Source organism: Sceloporus occidentalis, unplaced genomic scaffold, assembly GCF_023333645.1.
Source record: "Sceloporus occidentalis isolate IW3139 unplaced genomic scaffold, rSceOcc1.0.p SCAF_5, whole genome shotgun sequence".
Classification (NCBI taxonomy): Eukaryota; Metazoa; Chordata; class Lepidosauria; order Squamata; family Phrynosomatidae; genus Sceloporus; species Sceloporus occidentalis.
In genome coordinates, this window is record NW_028316985.1 from 99,576,398 (window position 1) to 99,603,797 (window position 27,400).

Here is a 27,400-nt window from a genome sequence, read left to right on the forward strand (position 1 = left end):
TCTCCCTCCATTTCTCTCTTTCACACTCTTCCTGTCCTGATGACAAATATAAGAAGGTAGGGGAACATTTGCTTGTTTTTCATGTAAATGGCCCAAGACAGTGATGGTGAACCTTTTAGAGACCGAGTGCCTGAACTCAGTGGCATTCCCACACCAGCTGTCACTGGGTGTCGGGGGGGACACTTCCGCCTTCCTGGAGCGGGACTTCTTGTGGTTGCTGCGGTCCCAATCCATCTCCAGAAGGCCCAGCTTCAAGCTGCCCCTTCCTCACTGTCTGTTTTACCCCTTAGTCTTTTCCCAATCGCTAGGCTTCCCATTCTACGAATTGCAACATTTACTAAAGAAATGGGGAGAGGGTCAATTCTAAAATTATAACTATTAAAAAGATCAATTGTAGGTGTGAAAATTCATTGATTGATTAGAAACACTGAAAGGCATTGAAAAGGTACTTAAGCTTGGGATTGGGTTGTGCTAGAGTTAAGAAGATTGAAGGGGGAATGCCAGGTTCCCTGTATTTTAATTGGTAGCACTATAGATTGTCCATCTGTAAACAACCTTTGACCAGTTCCTATCATGTTAACTAAGTGGGTTATATTTTCCCTCATTAGTACTTGTTCTTTGAACTCGCCTTGGCCAACAGTTGTTTGTTGTATGCTCATGGGATACAAATTAATATGTGTCTTACATTTTGCAATCCTCTTCCCCTGTGTAATCTGGGAACTGAATGCTGGCAGTTTGAAAACAAGCCTATTGACACATTTAATGACATAACTGTGACATGACCTGGAGATAAGAGGTGATGTAATCCAACTATGAAATCATTCCTTTCATTTGGTGTGGGTTCTCAGGCTTGTTTTTCTGTCACCACCTTCATATTATTGCCCTACAAATGGGTAGCTAAAAGCCTCAAAGAAACTCGTGTGTTTTGCTATGGTAATATAATTTACCAAACTCCTTCGTCACTGTTGTTCTTCTGTGCTAAAAGGGAAACTCCTAGCAAGCTTCTTTTGTTATACTGATACATTAACTTGATCCTTCACACATGTTTCCATATGTTGGGAAGTCTGGAACTCTCACAGACACTTCCCCCAACTCCCAAGATCTCTATAATTTCTTACAGTCTCCTGTTCAAGTGGTTCATATTCAGATAAAGCTGTCAGGAGAGAGAGAGTAAATAGCCCTGTCCAAATCCAGAGCTAGATCGTATGACTGATCAGTACTGCCACAGTCATTTGCTAATGTCAGAAGCTAGAACCAGGACAAAAGCCTGAGCTGAAACCTGACTTTTAAAAAATTATGCAAAAGTAAAATTAGATTACATATAAGGCTCTCAGTTAAAATCTTGATGTTCTAATTTACAGTACGGTAGTAAAAATATAAAAAATTGAAATCATTACTCATAAAATTCAATAAAAGCAGACTAAATATCTAAATATAAGTCCGTTTGTATATTGTGCTGACATGTCGTTCTTTAAAATACTGCAGGTGTTGTTAAGTCTTCTGTCTATTGGATCACAGGTAAAGATGTGTTTATCTTTCCAATACTGGAATATGTCTTTTAGCAGCCAAGAGGGCATGGACGATCTAGTTTTGCTGACCATATGTTAAATCCCAAGATATGCATAAATAATTTAAAAGACTGTGCATCACTGAACACCAATTTCCAGTACCAAAAGGGCAACTACTGGACATTTCTAAAATATATGGGTTAAAAAGCATTAACAGTATTATGGTTCTAACAATTAGATTGCTTACATAAGTCTTTATTAAAAAGACATCGTAGTGACCAATATACTCAATACATGTTTTGTTGTATAAGAACATAGTTGGAGATCTATAGCCCTAGTTGTTATACAAGTTAAAACTGTTGAACACTGTTTATTGATCAAGATTGGACATTTCAGTTCCCTATGCCATTCCTGCTGTAAATCTTGCATATCATATTGTTTGTGGATAATGCACATTTTTATACTTAGATAATTGGCTTAGGAACTCAGTGAGCCTCAATAAGTATTTCTAAAATTAAAGGAACCTCAAAAGTGCTAAGAGCTTCATGGCCAAATCTAGGTTGTAGTGTTGTAATTTGAAGTATTGCCCTCTGGTTGCTGTTTTTGCAAAATTGAAAAGGACAGGAACTCCTCATCAACACCTAATATGTAATTGGTTTAAAGCAAAAATCCCATTTTCTGCCCACAACTTCCATATAACCCCCCCCCCCCATCTTTTAATCAGAATTCTGCCATGGATTCAATTCATCATGGGCATATGGATCAAATTATAATTAATATGATGATACTTGCCATGCAGTTTTAACTTAAGAAATTGTAGGCATCTGTTTTAACAAATAGTGAACTTAATACCATCCTTTTAGATAAAAGTGTCAGAAAAAGAGGATTCCAGATTGACCATAGCAGATTAGCTATTATAGGTAAAGAAGTCTAAAATTTAGTTCAGGATAGCAAGTAAGCCTAATGATGGTGGTGTACGGACCACCCTTTCCCCAACAGATTGGGGCCTGAGCTGCCACAGTGGCAGCCCCACAGGCCCCGATCCACCGCTTTTCCTGGCCTCAGGGAAGCGGCAAAAGGCCGCTTCCCCGCGGTCTGGAAAGGGGTGTCCTTGGGGCTTCATGCCCCAAGGACACCCCAACAGCGGCGGGGAGAGAGAGAAAGGGGCCACTTGGCCCCTTTCTTTCTGTATCACTGGTGCGGCCGTTTAAAGGCCGCGACAGTGATACACGCGTCAGAAGGAGCTCCAAAAGGGAACTACTTCTGGCACCGCTGAAAGGGCACCACAAGTGCCCTTCAGCGGCGCCAAGATGTAACGGCTGCGCCGCACCGTTTGGACGCAAAACAGCTGTTACACCAAAATGGTGGAGCCCGTGTGAACAAGGCGCCGCCATTCTTTAATTGGAAGTTGCATCTGATGTTGCCCACTACATCTCATTCTTTTCTGCACTTGAAGAGAGTTCTTAGGCTTGGATGCAGACAGTTATAGGTAGTTTTTTGAGACAAAGTAGACATAGTAGTGGTATGACATAGCTGTAGAATATGGACTCTGTTCAATTCCTGTAGAATGAGATGAAGAGGACTGTATGAAGCACAGCCTAAGCATGTACATGGAAAGGAGTGATGAACTTTCCTCCTGTCTGCCACTCTCACTTCAAACCTCTGGGACTTAACATATGGTCAGCAAAACTGGATCTTCCATGCTCTCAAACCTCTGGGTTTGAAGTCTCACTATGGGAAAAATAACAGGGAAGATGAGGTGCAGGTGAATCTAACAGATGATTCTCAATTGCTTGTCTACATCAAAGGGAACATGATCTTGTTTCTGCTGGTTTGAGTCTCAGTACCTTACCTCTGCAGTTTCCTGCCACCTCCTGAGATTGGAACTTCTCCATCATTTGTAGCTTCAAGTAGTATTTGAAAGACAATTTGTTGAGCTAGCTTTCATTCTGGGTCGCTTCCCATCATTCTTTGTCCATCAGAACTGTAGGCACAGTCTGTCTATTTTTATTGCACAGTATTTAATTTTGAAAGGATTTAGCCAGTCATGACTGTATGTCAGCACTCCTTGATAGCTATATACCTGTCAAGACTTGATCATGCAGTGAATCTTTTGAACTGGTGACCTGAGCATGTCACTTATACACTGCTGTTGAATTGAAATTCCTCCTATTTTGCCTCTTTTGCTCATACTCTGAACAATGATAAAGTATTTACTTTATAGTGCTTAATTTGCTACTCTGGTACTGTATTTTATTTTAGCCTCAGTAGGTCAAGCTACAGTTAGACAAGCGTTGTGTTTCCTCCTTCATTCTTTGATGGTAATGAAATAGAATAGAAAATTAGAAAAGAGATTTGAACTACAGCTCTCAGAATCCCTGAGGTAGGTCACTTGCCATACTGACTAGGGGTTCTAGAGGTTGTAGTTCAGAAAGCTATAATAATAGTTTTAAACTTTAAATTTTAATAATGTAATGTTTTTAATTGTTTGAACTCTTTAATTGTTTTTTAAACTTGTATTTTGCATGTGTTATAGTGTTTTAACTGGGACTGTTTTAGATTTGTAAGCTGCCTTGAGTCCCTGTACTGGGAAGAAAGCAGGATGATGATGATGATGATGATGATGATGATGATGATGATGATGATGATGATGATGATGAAAGTAATGTTTCAAAGCTTTCAATCAAAGGAAAGACGATGCTTCTGGCTGTCGCTCTCATGTCTTATGAATAAAAGAAAAGGTAAACAAAAAAGAGGCTCTTGTGAAATTCCCTCACAGGCCCTGTTTTTGATAACAGCTTTCAACTAAGATCTTGCAGTTAGATCTTAATTCAGCCTGTGTGTACCAACTCATCTCTGGCCAATAGCCAAGGAAGGAAGTGAAATGTATGCAGTCTCCTTTCACCAAAAGGCCAGAGCAGGGCAGGTTCTGCTCTCTTTTTAAAAATGTGAGTTTGGTATCATTAAATTCCGATCTGCTTTCCCTATACTTTGTTTCCTATGGATCATCTTTGTGTTTCATGTCCCTGCTCTATGCTCACTGGAAGCAATTACAGTACATTGCTGTAATAAACATTTTCTCCCTATGTGCCATGCTGTTGTGAGCAAGGGCTCTCCTGCAGGCCATGGCTGAAGTAACATTTAAACCAGAATCAAAAGGAATGTTTGGGCATAGCAGAGAGATCTCTGGAAAGTAACTGTTAACTCAAGACATTTGCTTCCCATATGCTATAGACAAGCAGCGCTGCCTTAATTTCTCTTGAAGCTCTAGTTACTCAAGGTAGATAATAGGCTTTAAATTCAGTGTCAAGAAAGGAACAAAAACAAAGTTCCTGTGCAATATATTTTGACAGGAAGCCAGCATAACTTCCTTCAAGCTAGTGTGTGTCATTACTGCATCACCACATTAAGAACACAAGGGAGCAAAGGAGAAGAGTGTCTCTTTCTTGGAAAGTGAAGCAGCATTAAGTGGGGCATGTCTAAACATGAGACTAACATCACAGCACTGAAAGACTGATGCCATGTCAACGGGAAATTGACCTAGTCTTATTTTCTCCCACTACCCAGCGAAAGTCAAGCACTTTAGAATCCCAGTATTTCAATGGATAAGAGTTTATCTCAGTTCTGCCAGTGAAATTGTTTTGCTTAACTTCGGCTGGGTTGTTCCCATTTTTGTTGCTAAATTTTCATTTATTTACTTCTGCTGTTCCTTTGCATGGTATAGGAGAAAAGAAAGATTATAAGCCCTTTTCTGTTCCTCTGGATTTTAAGTTGTATGTGCTTATTTTGCCAACTTCAGATATAAAGTTGGGTAGAAATATAAATGTTTGCTGAGTGTTATATGTATAACAAAAGCCTGATTGAGCACCATTTGGGGAAGCGAATCATGGGGCTAGATAAATTGTGGGGGGTGGGGGCAGGATTGTCTTCCAGTTCCTTACTCTGATTTGTGCACATGCATTCGCACACGTACACACACCCCACTCTTGAGTTCCCACCTGTATCCTTTATGGATGCTTGTCTTAAGGTTTCAGTATCCTAGGCTGTTTGGTAGGTTTGCACTGATTGGGATGAGCTGGAAGCATGGCCGCAATACCAAATCTATATTTCCAGATATACTTACATTTGTAATTCCAAATTAAGTACATTAGTATAGTAACTACATGTCATTTTTATGTAATAGACTAAGAATAATATTAGTGTATGAAAAGAAATCCTGGGGTCAGAATTTTATATGTAGCAAAGGAGCTTCTTCACCACTGAAAGCTGGTGCATATTTTTTGTAAGGTGAAACAAATTTTAAAAATGGAAAACAAAAATAAATGCTACTTTATACACTGTGCTGTAGTACTGAGGACTGGATTTCCAGAGAGATAGGTAGAAATAAGTAATTTAAAGTAAACTTTGTTTAAAAGAAATGCTAATTTCCTTCTTAAATATCCCTGTAATCTGACTTTTAAATATCACATTACAGGCATACCTAGGGTTGCCATAACTGTCTACCTCCAAACCGGGACACATGTAAACAAATGTAGGGCAAATGTAGGGCAAAATTTGGGCCCGAATGTAGGACATATTTTGTAAATGGAGGACATGAACAACAACAAAAAATAAAAAAATAAATTCAAAAAGCATTCATATACACGCATGCTTCTTAGGCATGCTCAAAATGGAGGACATTTTGACATTCTTCCTGGATAGAAGTTTGGGATGTAGCTTTGTGTGGTGGACTAGGACTCTGGAGACCAGGGTTCATTTCCCTGCCTATGAGTGACCTCATGCTCAAGCAAGTCACACTCTCTCAGCCTCCTCAGCAGAAAGCCATGGCAAAACTCCTCTGAACAAACCTTGCCAAGCAAACCCCTGGATAGGTTTGCTTTAGGATCACCATATGGTGGAAAACAACTTGAAGGTACACAAGAATTAAAAAACAACTGAGTGCTGTACCTTTAAGTGCAGTGGAGGGTTCAGCATGGTGTAGTGGCCTAGGACAATGGGAGACCAGGGTTCAGATCCCAGCTCGGCCATGGAAACCCACTGGGTGACTTTGGGCAGCAAGTCACACTCTCTCAGCCTCTCAGGAGAAGGTAAAGGCAACCGCCCTAGAAATTTGCCAAGGAAACTGAGTGTGCATGCCATGGAAGCCAAACATGGCTACTGAAGATATGTATTCATTTTTGTGGGGTTTTAAACAAGAAAATAAGAAGTTACCCCACTCCAGTGTAGTATAGTGGTTTGAGCATTGGACTGTAAAGCTGGAGACCAGAGTTTGATTCCCTGCTTGTCCATGTAAACCCATTTGGTGATCTTGGGCAAGTCACACTCTCTCAGCCTCTCAGGGGAGGTTAAGGCAACCCTCCCTGAAGTAACTTGCCAAGGTCGCCATAAGTTGGAAAGGAGTTGAAGGCACACACAACAACAACAACATTAGAGTAGGAAGAAGGGGGAAGAAGAAAAATGAAGGAGAAGGAGAAAGAAGAAGAATAGGAAAAAGAAGAAAAAATAAGAGGAGGAGGGGAAGAAGAGGAACAAGAAGAGGAGGAGAAGGAAGAAGAAGAGAAAGAAGGGAAGAAGAAGAGGAGGAGGAGAAGAAGAGGAGGAAGACTGGAAGAAGAGGAGGAGAAAAAGAAGAGGAGGAAGAGGAGAAGAAGAGGAGGAGGAAGAAGATGAAGGGGAAGAAGAGGAGGAGGAGGAGGAAGAGGAGGAGGAGAAGAAGAGGAAAGGCATCTTTCTCCCCCTTGGCTCCGTCCCCGGCAGCAGGGCCGAAAAAAGGCAAGGCTTCTTTCTCCTCTTCAGCTCCGTCCCCAGCGGCGGGGCAAAGAAGTGAAGGAAGCATCTGCTTGGCAAGGCTTCTTTCTCCTCGTCGGCTCTGTCCCCGGCGGTGGGACCAAAGAAGGGAAGGAAGCATCTGCTTGGCAAGGCCTCTTTCTCCTCTTCGGCTCCGTCCCCAGCGGCGGGGCTGAAGAAGGGAAGGAAGCTTCACCTTGGCAAGGCTTCCTTCTCCCCCTTGGCTTCGTCCCTGGTGGCTGGCAGAGCCAGAGAGGGGAGGGAAGCCTCCCCCCGCCAAAGGAGAGAGGCCTACACAGGTCTCTCTCTTTCCTCCGCCACCACTGTCACACCGAAAGCGCGGCAAATGGCGGTGGCGGCCCCAACTTCCCGGCGCGCTACCACAGCCCTGCCCAGGCCTACCTGGGCTCCTCCTCCTCTTGGCCAGCCACTGCCCCTTGTGGGCAATTGGAGACACTGCAGGCAGCCTGCAGCTCCTCCTGTGGCCAAAGCTAGAGAAGGAGGAGCTGTGGGCCTGCAGGAAGTGCGGCAGAGGAGCACGAGCGCCTGGGCTTGGGCCCGGGACAAATTGCCAAAACCGGGCCGGGACGATCCCAGGGCTCCAAACCTGGGATTGTCCCAGGTAAAAACGGGATATGGCAAGCCTAGGCATACCTCACTTAACAAAGACTGTGACAAAGACAGTCCTTTTTACGTATAGTCTTTTTATGGACTCTCTGCCCCCTTTTCCTCCTTGTCGTCTGTCCAGCTACACATTTTTAGCAGAATCAGAATTGGGAAAATGATGAAGGAAGGCTACATAGGGACACCAAACACAGTGTGCAAACAAGAATCAAGGAACATGAGAGACATTGCAGACTGGGCCATCCAGAAAAATCGGCAGTAGCAGAACATGCCACAAACCATCCTGGGCATAAAATACTGTTTGAAAACACTGAAATTCTGGACCATGCCAATCACTACCATGTCAGGATGTACAGGGAAGCCATTGAAATCCACAAACATCTGGATAATTTCAACCGGAAAGAAGAAACCCTTCAAGTGAACAAAATTTGGCTACCAGTCCTGAGGAATAGCAAAATGAGGACTCAGCAAATGCAAATAGGAAACCACCCAGAGTCAGGGGCTTTCCCAGCAGATAATGATCACCAATTAGCAGACACTAATTCTTCTTTGCATTAGCCTCCCAGCCTGAGGCCAGCCATCAGCACAGAACAATACACATGCAAATCACTCCTGCATTCCCACGCTCACACAGTATATATACACCCAACTTTTTCCAGGCAAGCATTCTCTGAAGATGCCAGCCACAAATGCTGGCGAAACGTCAGGAAGAAACTCTTCTAGAACATGGCCACATAGCCCGAAAAACCCACAAAAAACTATGGATGCCAGCCATGAAAGCCTTCAACATCATGGTGTTAGCAGTTGTTTTCCAAGATTATTATTTTAAAAATGTCTCTTGGCATTCCTTCATTGCACCATAAAGTGGAGAAGAAGTAATGAGATTTGCAAGCCCAAGACCTACACCTTTGATTTGTAAAGATTTAGGGGAAGAAGCTAGAATCAAAATAATTAAGAAGAAAACATGTTGGGGACAGGTTTTTATATCACTGCAACTTAAATGTTTTTCATTATTTCCTTTAAAAAGTATTTTTGTCTGAGTTGGCTTTTTAAAATGTCTATTAAAACATTTCTAACTCACTCTTTAAAAATTTTTTAAAAGTTCATTGGTATTCCCCCCCCCCCTGTTTTTCTTTTCTACTGGGCAGGCATAAACTCCAGTCCTTTATCTATATCCATGCAGACTGTCTGGCTGCCTCATTAATGAGTCCGATCTTCTGCTCATTGAAGCCATTAGAGCAGCTTCTATTCGGATGTGGACAGAGCATGTGGAGAGAGCAGTAATTAAGCCTTAAACAATCTTTTAATGTAAAAATTTATCCTCTGCCAGAGAGAAATGCATTAAATGTGAGAGAAGATCATTTCATGATCTTAGGTATATTCTCTATGTAAGTTGGCCCCATGCATTTCATAGGGTTTTCTTAAACCAGGAATAGTCAGAGGTGATTTTGTCAGTTCCTTCCTCTAAAATACAGCACCTGATATTCATTGGCAGTCTCCATTCAAGTACTAACTAGTACTGACCAAGTTGCTAATTTTAGGTCTTTTGAAAGGTAGTTGCAGTAATCCCTGATCCCTCATTATGACACATGTATAGGCAAGATCTGTACATTTCTTTGTATGTCTTGTTAATAAAAGCTAAATACCTCTTCCCCGAAAGGTTGAGAGACCAACTGTTGAGGTGAAGAGCAGGTTTTGCCCTGATTGCATTTATCCCCAAATGCAATGCTTTACTCCTCTTTTCTAGGAAAGAAAAGCAACCATTAGGTGATGGTATGAGGAAAAAAGTAAAAGGCTTGTCTTCAGGGACACGTTTGGGGTGGGCTAAATTTGCTCACTGGTTCAGACATCACTGAAGATGATGTCTGCTTCTCCTGTCTGCATAGCCTCACTTATGCAGATCTGCATGGGATATCCAAATCTTAATTTCTGTTTCACGGTGTTGTCATAATGTTGGGAAATTCAAGAGATAGGGAGGATTTCATCTTACTACTGTGTAAGATGCTATGGTGTAGTGGTTTGAGTGTTGGACTACAACTCTGGAGACCAGATCTCAAATCCCCACTCAGCCATGGAAATCCACTATGACACTTCGGGCAAGTCACACTCACTCAGCCTTAGAGGAAGGCAAAGTCAAATTCCTGAAGAAATCTTGCCAAGAAAAACCTGTGATAGGTTTGCCTTAGGGTCACCATGAGTTGGAAATGAATTGAGGCCACAAAACAGCAGCTGCATATTTGTCTCCTTACAGAATTCTCAAATAGTTTTTATGTGGGTATGTTTTTATTATGTTGGGTAAGTTAGTTGAGAGATAATAATGCTCCAAGTAACTCAATGGATGAGTATAGCAAAATAGTGAATTGAACCTGTGGTTGTTGTGGTCTAGTTCCCAGCATTTTGCCCCACTACATTTTGTGGCCTTGCAAAAGCTCAGACTTTGAGGAAATTTCTAGAATTCACCCAGAGAAGCAGCATGCTATTAAAACATAGAAGAGATATTTTTTTTCTGATGAGGAAGGCATAGATGTGCTTGGTGGTCCCAGGTATCAGTATAACAGCATTCTTTATTGATCACTCTTCTGTTGAAGTCTGTCCTTTTCTTCTGTTGTCACATCTGTTTGTTTGAAAAATCTGTGTGAACTTGTTTGTAATTATGTACAGAGAGTGTGTATTTATGTGTTATGTGTGAAACAGACAAGCAAGAAAAAGCAGCTTGAAGCTGCATTGAAGCCCCACTAACCACACTGCTGGCTCCTGAGGCAGATGAAATGCACATGACATGACCACATGACACAGCTTCAAGCCATGGTGCTGGGTGCTTTTTTTACTGTCCTCCCATCCCTGCACACCTTCACAGGAGCGAGCGAACCATTGATGACTGCCATCCCATTGCATGACCATCCCTGTGAACCTGCACACATTCACATGAGCAGCTCTTCACCAAGACAGAGCATCGGAGAAGAGCTGTGCCCATGCAGATGCCAACAATGTACAATCCCCCCTTCACCCCATGCCCCTTCTTTGACTGTCTGTTTTGTGTATGTTGTACTCATCTCCATGAGAGGTGTCACAGTTTCTCTTTTGGGCATTGCCACCCTCAATGCTTGGGTATGGCAACTCTGTCCCTTTTAAATGTGCTCCTGCGATGGGGCATTTATATGCACAATTAGGGTTAAGGTTTGGAAAGAGTGCCCCTTTAAAGCCACCCTGGTGTCAGTGCATTTATATATATACATTCGAAGGTGCGCACTCTTGAGGAAGAAGTAGAAAAATCCAGCTCCTTTTTACTCCAGCTTTTCTCCTCGTAATGCAGCTTGAGTGCGCTTTCTAGAAGCTTCAAGGCAAATATTATTTAAATGTCCCGTCTCAAAGCCAGCTGGAGTCCTGCTTATTTTGACCGTCTGTTTCGCCCCTTCATTTAATTAATGCATGAATTGTCAACAGATGACACTCAGTCCATACCTGGTCCTTGAAACAAGGTATTTTCTTTTGGTTGCAAGGTTTGAAATGGTGAGGGGAGTGGGTATTTGCATGTAAAATTTAACAAGATAGTTCCATACATGTAAAAACCTATTCTGCGTGTTCTTTAGCTTTGCTCCCCACCCTTTCCTTTATTTATTTATTTATTTATTTATTTATTTATTTATTTATTGGCTGTGTAATGCCCCAGTAGTGTCCAGTGCCCAGAGTGAAGCGGTTTACTAGCTAACCAGAACCAACTTTCTTGCATGCCCTTGTCACTTGTGGAAAGTAGGGCAGTTCTGTTTTCCAGTGCAAAACGCATTTCTGATCACTGGGCCACCATTAGGAAAATACAACAATGCCAGGGATAATAGAGAATTTGTTGTTTTAATCCATGTTCCATCACAACTGGATGCATTCAGTGTAGACCTCAGCAGTGCCATTTTTCTGTCTGTGTGCTACAGTAGTTTTCAAGTGTTGGATTCTCCTCTCCTTAATTTGACGGTGAGTAAATGCAAAAGTTGTGCACCCTTAGCCAATTCCATTATGTTGGAGGATATCACACAGGAGGAATGTTTCCCAATTTTGAAAAAAAAGAAAATAGGGCCAATTCGAAAATGAATGCTATTACGCGGATGATTGTCAAACACACAGAACACAGCGCCCACCCCAAAGCCAAAGTAATGCGAATGCAAAAGAAGTTATTATATGAATACGTACCCTTCGTAGTCTAGAGTTTGAATTAGCAACTCTGCACATGCACAGTGAGGGCAGAATCGGATCGTGACCTTTTTACACTTCCGGCGTGGCTTGCCTCCAGTTCCCATGGTTTCGCCTTGTTTCATGTTATTTGTTCATTCATTACCCTTTATTTCACGTTATTATGCAATTCACATTACTTGTTCATTCATTACCCCTTATTTCACATTATTCGTGCAATGCACTTTATTTGTGCATTCATTACCCCTCATTTCATGTTATTTAGGCAATTCACCAATTCAAAATCAGTGCAAAGCAACCTTGTCCTTGGTTTGAGCATTGGACTATGGCTTTAGAAGGCAGGGATGGAATCCCACTGGGTGACCTGGTGCAAGTCACACTCTCTCAGCCTCCTCAGAAAATGGCACCGGCAAACTCCATGTGAATAAACCTGCCAAGAAAACCCAAAAAGCAGGGGGGTCTCCAGATGATTGTGTGTGTGTGTGTGTGTGTGAGAGAGAGAGACTGTGTCTGTGCCTTTAAGTCTCCAGCTATTGGGGGGGGGGGGATGGGGGGAGAGAAGGAGTCTCTCCTTTTGGGACAGCTTTGCTGCAGTGAGGTTGTGGGAGGCCTGGGTCCTCTCTGGTTCTAACCTGGCCCAATGGGAGTCCCATTGAAGGCAGTGGCGCTGCCTCCTCGCCATGAGTCAGAGGAGGAGGGGGAAAGGGGAGGGGAAGCTGTGCAGGAACCAGAGCTGGCGGCTAAGACTACATCCACACTGGAGAAATAACCCACTATGGCACCGCTTTAACTCTTTGTGGCTGAAAGCTATGGAATTCTGGGAGTTGGAGTTTGTTGTGGGCCCAGAGCAATGCCCCTGAGGGGAGGAAAACAGACCTCCATTCCCAAGGCTGCCCCACACTATCCTCCCCCAAAAGAGGAGGAATGAAGGAAGGAGAAGAACTCTTTGGGGCTAATAAAAAAAGGGGGGGAGTTCTCTCTTTTTGAATCCCCCTGGCCCTGGAGGAAGGAAGGAAGGCAAAAAGTCCCTGAGGGGCACAAGGGGCCAGGAGCAGGACAAGCCCACCATTTTGGGCAGAGAGAGCTTGCAGGGCACCTCATGGAGAGCCACTCTTTCCTGTCAAAAACAGCTGTTTTTCCTCCCAGCTGCCGGAGAAGATCTAGGAGCCCCAGAAGCCAAAACAAAATGCTGGGGGAAATACCAGGGCCACAGCAGACATGCATATCACACCAAACAACATCACACTGAATGTGAAGTAGCCTGGGAATAGGATTTGTGAATTCCGTAGTTCACCGAATTTACTTAAGTGTGGATTGATGCATGATTGCGTTCGGAGCACATTCAGAATGTGAGCGAATGTGTTCTGATAATCTTTCGCGCAATAAAGTGAATACGCATGATTGCGTTTCGGATGACACTGGATTATACTTCCAATTTCAGTTGTGTGATATCGTCCATTGTAATTAAGGATGGATCTGCATATGGAGTAAAATGAGATAGAGAATCCTGAAATAGCACAGTGAATTAATTAGCAGCAAAAGGAGAGCTTAGATGATTCTGCCTTATTCTTTCCCACCAGTCTTTTTTCTCTTCCTTTCTACTCCTATTAGAGCTTGTGTGTGTCCCATATGTATATTGGCCACAACTGGAATAAAATCAACTTGAAGAAGGAAGTAAAAGGGTCACATATGTCCAGATGAAGGATTAAACACTCCTCCCTCCTGCTGGTTTCCTCTTCCAAACCAAGTCTCTGTTTTGTAGGCCAGAGTTTGTGGGTTTAGGTCTCCAATGATTATCTAGTTTGGTCTTCTGGTGGGGCAATAGATAGAGGGAGGAAAATAGTTCTCATGACGTACACTTTCATTTGAAAATAAATGAAAAAGCATGGTTCGTAGCGCATGAAAATGCTTTTGTGACAACAAGGGGAGTTAACGGGGGATGGGATTGTAGTTTGCAAACTCTCATAGTCTGTCTTTCTTTTTTCTTTTTCTTTTTTTGTCTGCCTCTTGTCGCCTCTTTCCATATCTCAACAGGCTCCTAGTTCACTCTAAAGCCGATGATGAGGAAACAAAGGTAAAGAATGATGTAATGGCAGGACCAGCCGAAAAGCATCTTTTGTTTGAGTTGTGAAATGGCTACTCTATACCCCAAGATGAATTGGTTGTGAGGGGCTGCTTTGTGGAGCAAGTCCTGTATAACCAGCACATCAACTCGGGAGCCAGAGGAGGCATTCATCTTTGGAGGACCCTCTCAAGAGAAAATGGGTCTAACTTTTCTCTTGCCAGTCACTACCAGTATGACCTCATACACTTTCAGTACAATGGAATGGTTAAGCCTTTAAGTGCATAGCCATTACATCATCATCTTCATCATTGCTGCAAATTAGAGAGGAAGGCAAGAAAGGCCTCATTTGTTGTCATGGCTGATGCAGTGAATGGTACTCGACTCATTTTTGGCGAGAGGCTAGTGGCTTTGCTGGAAAGCGGCATGGAAAAATTGCTGCTGATTGACAGCCGCCCCTTTGTGGAATACAATACATCACACATTCTGGATGCCATCAACATCAATTGCTCCAAGCTCATGAAGCGGAGGCTGCAGCAGGATAAAGTTTTGATCACAGAACTCATTCAGCACTCTGCAAAGCACAAGGTAAAGTAGTACTATTATTACTCAGTGATTATGGGATTTCTCTTTCTAAAAAGTATATATGTAAAACTCCAGATATATTAATTATGATTAGCCATGGGGTCATACATATCTTTACCTCTGCTGTAAATTTCCTCTTTCCAGCTTTAACCATAGTTGGAGTTATGTAAGCGTCAAACTTTGTCGTGGTTGCTATTAATAACAGAACTGTTATATCTATAGCAGGGGCAACTGGAATCATAGAGTTGGAAGAGACCGCTAGGGTCATCCAGTCCAACCCCTGCCAATCTAAATCAAAGCATCCCCGACAGATGGTCATCCAGCCTCCATTTAAAAACCTCTAAGGAAGGAGATTCCACTACATTCTGGGGGAGTTTGTTCCACTGTTGAACAGCCTTTACTGTCAGGAAGTTCCTCCTAATATTGAGGTGGAATCTCTTTTCCTGTAGCTTGCATCCATCTTTTGAACAGCACTGGGCCCAGGACAGAGCTCTGTGGGACCCCACTGGTCACTTCTCTCCAGGAGGAAAAGGAGCCAGCCATTATTGAGCACCCTTTGGGTTCGGTTGGACAACCAGTTACAAATCCATGTAACAGTTACGTTCTCTAGCCCACATTTCACTAGCTTGTTTGCAAGAATGTCATGAGAATTTGATGTTTTTTAAATGGAATAATTATAGTACTAGATAAATGAGCTGTAAAAATGCTTACTTATTTTTTAGTACATTATAATGCAAGTTAAGCCTGATTAGTAGCAAATGCTGGTTGTCAGTAATTAGGGGTAAGGTTGGAGCAGCTGACACAAAACTTTAACTATGCCTAAATCTAGTAAGAGAAATTCATATCATAGGGAAGGCATTTTGCTGCAGCTCAATTCCATTCTCACAACCATTGTTAAGAAATAGGAAGCATTTCATACAACGGCCTCAGTTGTGATTGTGTCTTACTGAACTACCTGTTTCTTCAAGCTATAAATACAAGGAAGTGACAGAAGAAAAGAATTCTAATAATTCTGAAAGGACATTTATATTGCAGTTCTTATCTTCAGAGATCCCTTCCCCATGATTAAAGCTGCAAACATTGTTAGAATATTGAAAAGGTATCTGAATCTCCCCAAAAGTAAAATATTTGTTAAATGTCATCTTTGGGATGTTGCTGCTCTGCTCCCAAAAGGCATATGTAGAATTTTCAGTTTGGTGAATGGTGGCTTTGAAATTTCATAGAGAGGCTCCACATACATTGCTGGAAACCTTATATGTCTCTATCAATAAAATACGTTAATACAGATTATACACTCAGACTAGTGTTTCAGTTCATTCCTATATCATGCTTATTTTGACTGGCTTTGTCCTGTATGGATTCTGCTGTAAGTCTGCTATGTAGATATATTGCCATGTAAAATTAAAAATTAGCAAAAATTATGTGGACTGCAGACTTCAGTGGGTAATTCTTTAAAGCTGGTAGCTGTACTCCTTCACTTTTTTACCTAGTGGTAAGCTCGATAGTAAAAATAGGACTTTGCTTCTAAATAGACATGTGCAGAATTGCACTAGACCAGAAGCACTGTCAGCTATTGTTTCAGGAAAAGTCAAACTCTCAGTTAAGAGCAGCAGAGTGCTGTTTGATTATCTGGAGAAAAGTTAAAAAGTGAGTTCCTATTTTCTTTGAAGTATTATTATAACTTCTAGTACCAAAAGCATAAGGACAAGGTCAAAACAAATAATCTAATAGCACATTAGATGATGATTTCATTAGATGATGACATCTAATTAGTGACAACACATCAAAGACCTAAGGTACTTCTAGGCAGAAAGTTCCCTAGAACTTTCTTGTGCAGGTTTTGTGCAGTTATGTTGGGTTCCCCCCCCCCCCTTCCCCTCCTTTAACGGAGCGTTTTGTGGCAAGACAAAGCTGGAAGAAGTAACAGGAAAAACATGGGTGGATTTCAGATAAATGGTAATGATCATTGACTCTCCCCATCTCTATAAAATTCCTTCTTTGCATCTGGATGATTGTACAGTAATAATTGCATCTAGAAGCTCTCTAAGTAACATAAAATTAAAAGGAAGATATAAACATGGTAAAAGTAACAATCCCAGAGACAAATCAGACCTACACAGAGTATTCCCTTGTAGCATAGAGTGTCAACATCTGTCATGAAATTTGGAAATGGTTATGGGCCCCTTTCACACTACCCAATTATAGCCTATAGATTCCAGTTTAACTGTTATGGTTCCATCCTATGGAATTATGGGAATCACAGTTTAAAGAGGGCTACTCTGAATTCTCAGCCAGGGGATTGCCTCTCCAAGCTTCAAACCCTAGGACTGCATAGGATGCAGCTATAGTAGTTAAGTGGAATCACAGTGCTATAATTGTGTAATGTAAATGTGCTCTTGCTTAAAATATCTGCAGGCAGATTTCTGTGTCCCGTCCCCCCCCCCCCAAGACTTCACAAATATTTTCTGGACAGGGTGCACTGGGATTTTAATAAACATAAAGTGTCATTTTATAAGAATGAAAAGTTCATTATTATTTTTAAATCTCTTTCTCTCTATTGCATCTGAATTGAAAATGCTGCCAGTGTGGACCCAGCAGGGCAGAAGAATAGTGGGAGGTGGGGAATGCCATTTCTCTGATGAATTTTATAAATGTTGTCTCCCTCCCACTGAAACCAAAGGAAACCAAGTGGTCTATTCCAGTTCCAGGGCTGGTGGAGATTAGCAGTTGGTCCAGGGGCCAGGAATCCTACAGGAAAACACATTTGCTCCAGCATAGGTCTGGCACAATCAACAACATGATTCATGTTCCGCTTTGAAAATAACTGCTATCAAATCTCTGGGATGCAGATCATCCTCTCTGGTCTCTGCGGGCTTTAGAAAGATCCAGTGGATTCTGGGGAAACCATCCCATAGCGTTTACTCTGAACAGTGGTTGTGGTTACATCTGATGTTTCCTTCTTTATTATTTTTTCCAGGTTGAAATTGACAGCAAGCAAGAAGTGGTGGTATATGATCAAAGCTCAAACAATGTCACTACTGTCTCTTCTGATTCTTTTCTGAGCGTTCTGCTAGGAAAACTGGAGAAGAATTTCAGTTGTGTTCACCTGCTTGCAGGTAGGATGCTGAGAAATAATGTGAGTATGAGTGCCACCCATGAGGAAGTGCATATGTAAAGAAAGAAAATAAGCAAAGCTCTGATGCAACCATTGTTGATCTAAGGCCCGTTCCGGACGGGCATAAAGTACGTGCTCTGCGCGCACTAGGGTTAGGAAGGGGTGTCATTTCCTGACGCCCCTAAACCTAGTACGCGCAGAGTGCGCACAAAATAGCAGCGCCCGTTCCACACGTGGGGCCACCATGTTGACGTCGTGGACGCATAGCGTCCAGACGCCGCATGGCAGAAGTGACGCCGCGAGTGCGCGACTAGCACAAAAAGAAGCCCCATTTTGGCGCTTCTTTTTGACTGCGCCCAGGAATCGCGTGGTTTGGCTGCTGCGGTTCCCGGACTCAGCAACTGGTACCACCGGCAGACCGTCGCTTTTAGGCGGTCTGTAACGCGCCACAGGCTCTTCTACCTGCTCACACACTCTCCCTCCCTCCCTCCCTCCCTCCCTCCCAACACACTCAATGGCAATGGAAAATCAAAAGCAGAAATGGGGTGGCCTTATATCAAATGGATTCTCAACAATGTTTTAACTTGCTGCCTGAAGGACAGCTGCCTGAAGGACAGCAAGGATGAGGCCAACCTGGCCTATCTGGGGAGGGAATTCCATACAAAGTCAGTCAGAGCCACTGAGAAGGCCCTTCTCCCTTGTTCCCATTAAACAAGCCTGAGAAGATAGTGGAACAGAGAGAGCAGTGTCTCTCTAGATGATCTTAAAACCCTGGTGAGTTTTGATTAAAATTAGTTTCACTGACCTCAGTTTTCTAACTTGCATAAGAAAATAACTTTCAGAATCAGCAGCTTGATTATCTTTTTAACCCAAGATTAGTAAGTAAAAAGGAACAGGTCTTATCCAAGCCAACCAACACAGTGTTCTATAGATTCAGTTGCAGTAAGAAAAGAAATATCAGCCATGTTCCATTTCCTCCTTGGATGGGTTTACTCCGTTGCGAATCTTTCTCTAGCCTTTTGTTGAATTTTTTTTAAGGCAGAGATTAATTGAAGCATTTGAATGGTGCTTTTGTAGAGTCTTACTTGCCCTCTTTTCTTTGGAAAGGTGGATAATGTTATCTCAGTAAGTTGATGACAAACTTAAAATATTTGAGCTCAGGGATTAGTGCACTGCATAAAATGCAACAAGTGCAAAAAAATTTTTCCAAGGCAATCTGTAGTGCATTTACAATACTAATGCAAAGTATTTTAGGAACAGAGGCGGGTTACAAACCGCCACTTGGGACGTCCGCAGGACGTCCCATTTTAAAAAAGGGGCATCTCTTCTAGACGCCCCTGGCTCTAATACGGACTCTGTCCGTACAATATGGCGCTGGCCGTTCCACACGGCTGGCGCCATCTTTACGTATCAGACGCTGTGCGTCCGAACGTGTCGCAGCGTCTGTGACGTCGCAAATGCGCCCCTGGCGCCTCGTGACATCACAGAGGCGCCGCTTAAAGAAGCTCCATTTTGGAGCTTCTTTTTCGGTCCGTGCGGGAGCCGCGTGGTGTGGCTGCTGCGGCTCCCGCACGGAGCAAACGGCGGCAGCAGCAGACTGCCTCAAAGCGGCGGTTTATAACCCGCCAGAGAGAGGGAGTATGCTCTCCCAAATAATTGTTTCCCAGAGCACTGTTTCTTTTCCCTTGCCTTCTGGCCTATATTGTTTCCAATATAGTTCTATTGGCTTTGAACTTTCCTAATGCAAAGAAATGCAGATTGGCTGAAGGCTTTTCTTGGAATACATTTGATAAAACAGGTTACAAATCCAGATGGCAGGTGCCAATTGTTGGTTTTTACTGCTCTGTTCCCCTATGTATAAAATTCTCTCCAGGAGAAAACATAGCAAAGAAAGACCTAGATAGCCAGAACATTTCTCGCTAACATGCAAGAGGGTTTTTTTTTTTTTTTTGGGGGGGGGGGGGACTTGCAAAAAGTTTTCATTTTTATTTTGCTTTTACATGGGTTTGAATTTGAAGAATGGCAATCTCGATAATTGGCCCTCTATTTAGAATCATAGAATTCTATCCATGGATTCAAGTGTCCAGCCCTTGAAAATATGTTTTAAAATGTCTAAATTCCAAAAAGCAAACCATGATCTTGCCATTTTATATAAAGGATACCATTTTACTATGCCATTGTATTTAATGGGACTTGATCATCCATGAATTTTGGTATCCACAGGAGGCCCTGATACCAAACCCCAGCAGATGCCAAGGGCCACTGTAATTGATCACTATGTGTGATCAATTTTCTCCTAGACTCCAGTACACAATCTTTCAATTTTCTCTTCTGCCTCTGTGGTTGGAGCATAAACTTGGAATATAGATATTTTGAAGGACTTTCCCTGAAATGTTATTGTCATGATTCATTCAAACTAATTTCTACTTTTATATATCCTTTGGCTACTTTTGCTACCTCTTTCATCACTATATATGCCACCTCATTTCTTCTTATCTTTTCATTTGAAAAACAAACCAAATCATTATTTTTGCAACCTTACCCCATTTAAGTAGCTTGGGCTAAGCAGAAAACTGTCCTACTCCTCCTCTTGCTCCTTCGGCTGCAGAGGTATTCCCTTAAGGCATAACATCCTCTCTTCTCATCCACCCGCCCTTTCTCTCCTGTTTGCTTGTCCAAAGAATGAAGGCTCTGAACTCACTCTGCTTGGCTAAGTGTAGGAGAGAGGGCCTGTGTCTGCATGCAAAAGGTAAAAGGGAAACCAGAATTTTGTAAGCTTTGTGGGACTCTGATATGTGCAAGGTTCGATCTTTGTTTCTAATCCTGGTGTTCCAAGTCCTTTTTAGCCCTGTTGACTCAAATAGTCAAATATTACTACATAATCTGATTGCTTGTTTGCTTGCTTGTTTACTTGCTTGCTTGCTTAGTGAATTGTCACCCCTATGATGAGAAAGTATGATACAGCCAACACTGGGGAAAGCAGTTTATTAACTGGCTTTAGTGAAAGCCTTCCTGATCACATTTTGGCAGATGTACTGATGACATGGACAAGATTCTTGGAAAGGATTGTCCAAACAAAACGGAGGTACTTACGGTAGGGGCCCCCAAACCAGGTATTGGGCTGCAGCCTCCAGTCCTAGAGGGGGCTCACGCTCTCCTCGAAGGACTGTGTTCACAGTCTGGGGGTGCTTCTTGACCCGTCGCTTCAGATGAGGAATCAGGTGAATGCGATGGTCAAGAGCGCCTGTTATCAGCTTTGGCTGATACACCAGCTGTGCCCTTTTCTGGAACAGGGTGACCTCGAAACTGTAGTACATGCACTGGTAACCTCAAGACTTGATTTTTTCAATGTGCTCTACATGGGGCTACCCTTGTGCCTAGTCCAGAAACTCCGATTGGTACAGAATATGGCAGCCAAGTTGGTCACAGGAACAGCAAGGAGTGACCATATAACACCAATATTGAAGTCACTCCACTGGCTGCCTATTAGTTTCCAGGCACAGTACAAGGTATTGGTTATCATCTTTAAAGCCCTCCATGGCTTGGGCCCAACCTATCTAAGGGATCGCTTGCTTCCATACAATCCGCCCCGTACACTCAGGTCCTCTGGGAGGAATTTACTACAGCCCTTAAAGACCAGGTTGACGGCAACCTCCCAGAGGACATTTTCTGCAGCCGCTCCCAATTTATGGAATGGTTTGCCGGACGAGATCCGTCAGATTACCAATCTAGAGAGCTTTAAAAAAGCCATTAAGACGGATCTCTTCCGGCAGGCCTTCCCAGAATAAAATACTCGACCACGAATAAGACTTCCCATCTATCGAACTCTGCCCATGATGACTATTATTTGGATTATTCGGATTTTAGTATGCAGTTTTTAATCTTATACTGTCTAATTTTGTTTTAAGGGGGGCACTAACTTGTTGTACGCTGCTTTGATTGCCTGGCAAAAAGCGGGATAGAAATAAAAATATTATTATTTATTAGCTGATTGGCTGAGAGACAACTGAGATTTTAGCTACATATTATATGTAGGTAGGCATAAAATGCATTTGTTGATTTTGTTTGCTTTCAAGTTGTTTCTAAATTATGGCAACTCTAAACCAACCTACCACAGGATTTTATTGGAAGAACAAGAGCAAGCAACTGTAGAAGTAGGGGGAAGGCTAAAGTTAACATAAGCATGGGAGGGGGGCAGGGATGGAATAAGCCAAGCATTTTGACTGTAAGGTTCTAGTTGTATAAAAAGTTATAACATCTGCAATACTATATATAGCTCTTGGAAAGGTAGGATTTGTTTAGTTGTTACTGTTGCGTGACCTCAAGTAATTTCTGCCTCACAGTGACCCTAAGGCAAACCTATCATGACAAAATGTGCTCAGAGGTGGTTTGCTATTTATTTATGTATTTCAAGGATTTATATCCCACCTTTCTCCCACATGGCAAGTTAACAATAATTTAGAAAGACAAAATAATTTTAAAAGAAAGAAGTAAAAGCGTTAATTTATAAATGTTAAAAAATTCATAAACATTATTAATAGTAAAACATAAGTTAAAACACAGTTTAAACAAGTACAAGTAAAATTCAGCCATCAAACGCCTGCCTGAATAAAAATGTCTTCAGCTGCCGGTGGAAAGAGAGCAGGGAGGGGGCTGACCTGACTTCCCATGGCAAGGAGTTCCACAGTCTAGGAGCAGCCACGGAGAAGGCTCTCTCCCAAGTCCCCACCAACCATTCCTGCAAAGGTGGTGGGACTGAAAGAAAGCCCTCTCCTGCCAATCTTACCACTCAGGCTGGCTTGTATAGGGAAATACAGTCCTTCAGTTAGTCTGGATCCAAGCCATTCAAGGCTTTAAAGGTCAAAACCAGCGCCTTGAATTCTGCTCGGAAACAGACCTGTAGCCAGTGCAGCTTTTTCATCAGGGAAGTGACATGATCCCCTGTAGCCAGCCCAAGTCAACAGCCTTCCCTCAGCATTTTGCATCTGCTGTAGTTTCTGAACAGTTTCCAAGGGCAGCCCCATGCAGAACACATTACAGTAGCTCAAATGGGATGTAACCAAGGCATGTGTCACTTGAGATCCGACTTCTCAAGGAACGAGCGGAGCTGGCGCACTAGTTTTAGTTGTGCCAATGAACTCCTGGCCACACCCAAAAGCTGGACATCCAGGCTCAGATCCGAATCCAGGAGCACACCCAAGCTGCAAAACTGAGATTTCAGGGGGATTGTAACCCCATCCATCACAATTGCCTTCTTTTGAGGCTGAGAAGGTATGATTGCCAAAATCACCAGTGTGTTTCCATAGCTGAGCAGGGATTTGAACTCTGGTTTCCCAAATTGGAGTCCAGTGCTCAAACCACTACACCACACTGGTTAGTATTGGGTTTTTTTTAAACTACCAACTTAAAACAGGGAAATTCAGTAATCTTGTGAATAAATGGACTTAATCCTTAGTTCTTCATTCCCCTTCCATCCCCATTTGTTCTTCGTTTGCTAGGAAGGAGGAGAGGAAAGACGGTTGTCATTTCCTTGGTCTTAACAGTTCCTTTCAGAAAGGTGGTTGTACCTTATAATACTATAATGTGTATACACAGTTTGAGGAAACCCTGTCATGCTTTGATCAGGGAGGTTTCGAAATAAACTACTACATTTTTAAAGTATTCATGAAAGCCAGATAATTAAATATGATTTTGAATTTTGGCAAGATTCTCTGACTGGAAGTGGGGGGAAATGAAAATGCTGGGGTTTTTGTGAGCAAAGAGCTGGAAGGTATTTGGTTTCTGCAGAACAAAAGCAATTTGGTCCCTCTCAACCACAAATGGCTTTTGGCGCCTTAAGTTGGTTTCATAGAAACTCCCATCTGAAAAGTGTAGCCACAAGTAATAAACTGAACAAGCCAGCACTGGAAAAGTTGCATGTTGTATTAACACAAGGAAAAATCCAGAAACCACAGACTAAATAAAACAGCTGGGCCTCTGTTAGCTAACACTCTTTCATGTCCCATTGGTGAAAATCCTCTCTGTTCTGAGGGTATTCTCTGGGTTTTTTCATCATCCAAAATTTAGATACACAATTGTGTCTGTTAATTTGCAAAAGGGTAGTGTTCCAAGAAATAGACAGCACAGTAGAATAGGCATACTGATCTGTAACTTTGCTGATGCTTTTTTCCCCCTCAGCTGGGTAATAATGTATCTGTAACCAAACTAATCTTTCATCTTGTCCTTCCACACTCATTTTTATCTCATGCTTGCATTTAGTTGCCTATGCAAAATCTGGACCATCCTCTTAGGATGCATGCATCACTTAAACAGTATACGTCCAAAATGGAGTTCATCCTTTCAATCTATGCTGAGGAATGTGTAAAGAAGTGGTACCAATAGATCTTGCTGGTAGGCAACTTTATTGGTTAAAGTATCAGTTGGGCAGCTGTCATTCCTGCCTCCAAATGCCCCTGTGAATAGTCAAAGAGGGAGATGGACAGCCCCCATCTTGATAAACCATAATCTCTGGGTTTACTGGATTCTTCTTGTCTTTATAAAGCAAGTATTTAGGTCATGTACAGTAGAGTGTAAAAATGTACAGTACAGTGTGCAGGTACTGTTCTGCCCATTTTCTTTACAGGAAACTCTTCCTCCTCTCAACCTTCAGTATTTTAGCCAGTGAATGAAATCTTCGCAATTATTAATATTTTGGGAACAGATTTCAGTTTGATCAGATGAAAGCTGGAGTGACACAGCCTTGGTCCGGAGAGTAAATTCCCTGCCTAGTCATGAAACTTTGAAAATTATTCAGTTCTGCAAATAAAAAAAAATCTACCCTGATGGAGAAATAATAATAATAATAATAATAATAATAATAATAATAATAATAATAATAATTTATTTCTAGCCCGCCCAATCACAAAGAATCGGGGCGGGTTACAACAGTAAAATACATCAAATTACAATAGAGTTAAAAAAAATCAAATCCTAGACCTACCCCCCGTTCCCAGTACTAAAACAGAATTAAACAGTAATAGTATAAAAACATTAAAAACAAAAAACAAAACAAAAAATAGGCAGAAAGATAGGCGGGGTAGAATAGACAGATGAGGGGACAAATATCTCTATATCTGGGGAGGGTAACTAAGTTGGAAAGGCCTGCCGGAAAAGATCCGTCTTGAGTGCTTTCTTAAAAGCTGTCAGAGTGGGAATGTGATGGATCTCCTCCGACAGGTCGTTCCATAGTTTTGGAGCAGTAGTAGAAAAGGCCCTCTGGGAGACTGATGTTAGCCTAGATTTAATAGGCTGTAATAGATTTCTTCCAGAGGACCTTAGTGTGTGGGACGGACAATAGGGAAGAAGGCGTTCCCTCAAGTACTCTGGGCCCAAGCCATGTAGGGCTTTAAAGGTAATCACCAACTCCTTGTACTTTGCTAATAGGCAGCCAGTGCAGGGACTTCAAGACCAGTGTTATATGGTCGTTCCTAGAAGTTCCCGTGATCAATCTGGCTGCCATATTTCGTAACAACTGGAGTTTCCGAACATGGCACAAGGGTAGCCCCATGTAAGCGCATTGCAGAAGTCCAGTCGAGAGGTTACCAGTGCATGTACTACTGTTTCCAGGTCCCTCGGCTCCAGGAAGGGGCGCAGTTGGCGTAACAGACAAAGCTGATAGCAGGCGCTCCTGACTGTCGCATCCACCTGAGCTGTCAGTTGGAGTGACGAGTCAAGGAGCACCCCCAAACTGCGTACCGAATCCTTCAGGGGAAGCGTGACCCCATCCAGAATGGCTGAGTCGGTTTTCCCTCATCCATTACCGCCCCAAGACAGGCATTCAGAGGAGAGATGCCATCCTTAGTCACTGCTTCAGTCCGAGACATAGAGAAGTATATTTGGGTGTTATCAGCATACTGATAACACCCCGCCCCATGTCTCCGGATGATCTCACCCAGCGGCTTCATTTAAATGTTAAATACCATTGGGGACAGAATCGCAACCTGAGGAACACCCGATTTGAGCTCCCTCTTGGCCGAACAACTGTCCCCAAGCGACACCATCTGGAACCTGCCCGAGAGGTAGGACCGGAACCACTGCAAAGATATTTAAAGATAACTCATGTTACCTCTCAGTCTTCTCCTCCCCAAGCTAAATATATTTAGGACCCTACATTATTTTTCACAGGGCTTGATTTTCAGATCACCTTGGTCATCCTTCTATGGCTCATTCAAGCTTTTCAAATCCCTTCTTGAACACAAGTGCCCAGTATTAATTTTGAAATAGTTTAATTCTACTTTAATTGTCACTTTTGTATGTTTTTAATTGTGCTTTTAAATTGTAAATCATGTTAAGTCCCAATTTTGGGGGAAAGTGGGTTGTTGTTATTGGTAAACAAAACTAAGGAAAATAGAGTGGCGCTAGAATTATACTCCTGTTGATGCAGCTTACAATCCATTGTCCTTTTTACTGCAGCAGATTCACCAGTGTTATGCTGAGGTCTAAACAGCCAATGCAGTTCTAGGATGGTTAACTGTCTTTCTTTGGAGGTCTTTGAACAGAGGTTGAATGGGCATTTTTCATGAGTGCTTTAGTTGTGCACTTCTCCATAGCAGGGGTTTCAACTGTATAGCTTCTGTGGCCTCTTCAACCCTGAGATTCTATGATTCTGTGATCATATTGTTGACTGACCTTTAGTCCACTAAGACCCATTTCACTTGTACTGCTTTTAAGAAAGGCTTCACTCATCCTATGTTTGTCACATTTCATTTTTTCTGGCTAGATGTGGTATCCTATATTAATCCAGATTAAAATACAGTTTGTTAGTTTTGACCTAGCTCTCCGATCTGTACAGGTCATTATGGAGTCTGATCCTTTCCTCTGAGATATTAACTACTTCTCTTAATTTGATTTGATAAGCAAGTCTTCTGTCCCATCATCCAAGTCATTTATAAATAAGTTGAACAAAACCAGGCCCAAGACAGAACCATGAGGGAGCCCGCTTCTTTCCAGGATAAAGAAGTATCAGTTCTGAGCACACTTTGTGTCTGATTTGTCAACCAATTACAAATCCATCTAAGAGTAATACTAACCCACAGTTTACCAGCTAGTCTGTAATGAGGGAAGTTTTCAAAAGCTTTACTGAAATCAAGATATATTACATTCACATACGATCTACCAAACTTGTAACTCCATAAAAATTACATAATATGTTTGGCATGACTTGTTTTTGATAAACTATATCGACTTTTAGTAATCACAGCATTCCTATCTCATGTGTTGAACAGTTCTGCATTTTTCTGTCCCTTTTCCATTTTACCATCTTTATGCATTGGCTCTACTGTTTCTTTGTTCTTCCTCTGGCTCCAAACATAGCCAAAATCCCACCCTTTTAATTATTTTTTATGTCTCTAGCAAGCCTGAGCTCATGCTGAGTTTAACTTTCCTGATTTTCCCACTATAACTACTGATTATTCCCTTGGATTCTTTTTTGATTATTTCTCCCTTCTTCCATTTCTTATACATGTCTCTTTTAACTCTCTGCTTGTCTGAATGTTCTTT

General features: G+C 42.2%; 1 protein-coding gene across 6 annotated transcripts in view; it reads left to right on the plus strand.

Annotated features, from left to right (window-relative positions):
- Window positions 1-27,400, plus strand: part of DUSP16 (dual specificity phosphatase 16) — a 52,365-nt gene that overhangs the window by 12,417 nt on the left and 12,548 nt on the right. For 4 of the 6 annotated variants that reach the window (XM_089524866.1, XM_089524869.1, XM_089524867.1 and 1 more), the window contains exons 2-3: window positions 14,136-14,751; window positions 17,726-17,864. In XM_089524866.1, the coding sequence (XP_089380992.1) occupies window positions 14,521-14,751; window positions 17,726-17,864 (370 nt within the window). In that variant the 5' untranslated portion in view covers window positions 14,136-14,520. Of the gene's footprint in view, window positions 1-4,234; window positions 4,250-11,803; window positions 11,886-14,135; window positions 14,752-17,725; window positions 17,865-27,400 lie in introns of those variants that run through there. The other 2 variants (XM_089524868.1, XM_089524872.1) reach the window with 2 other exon arrangements.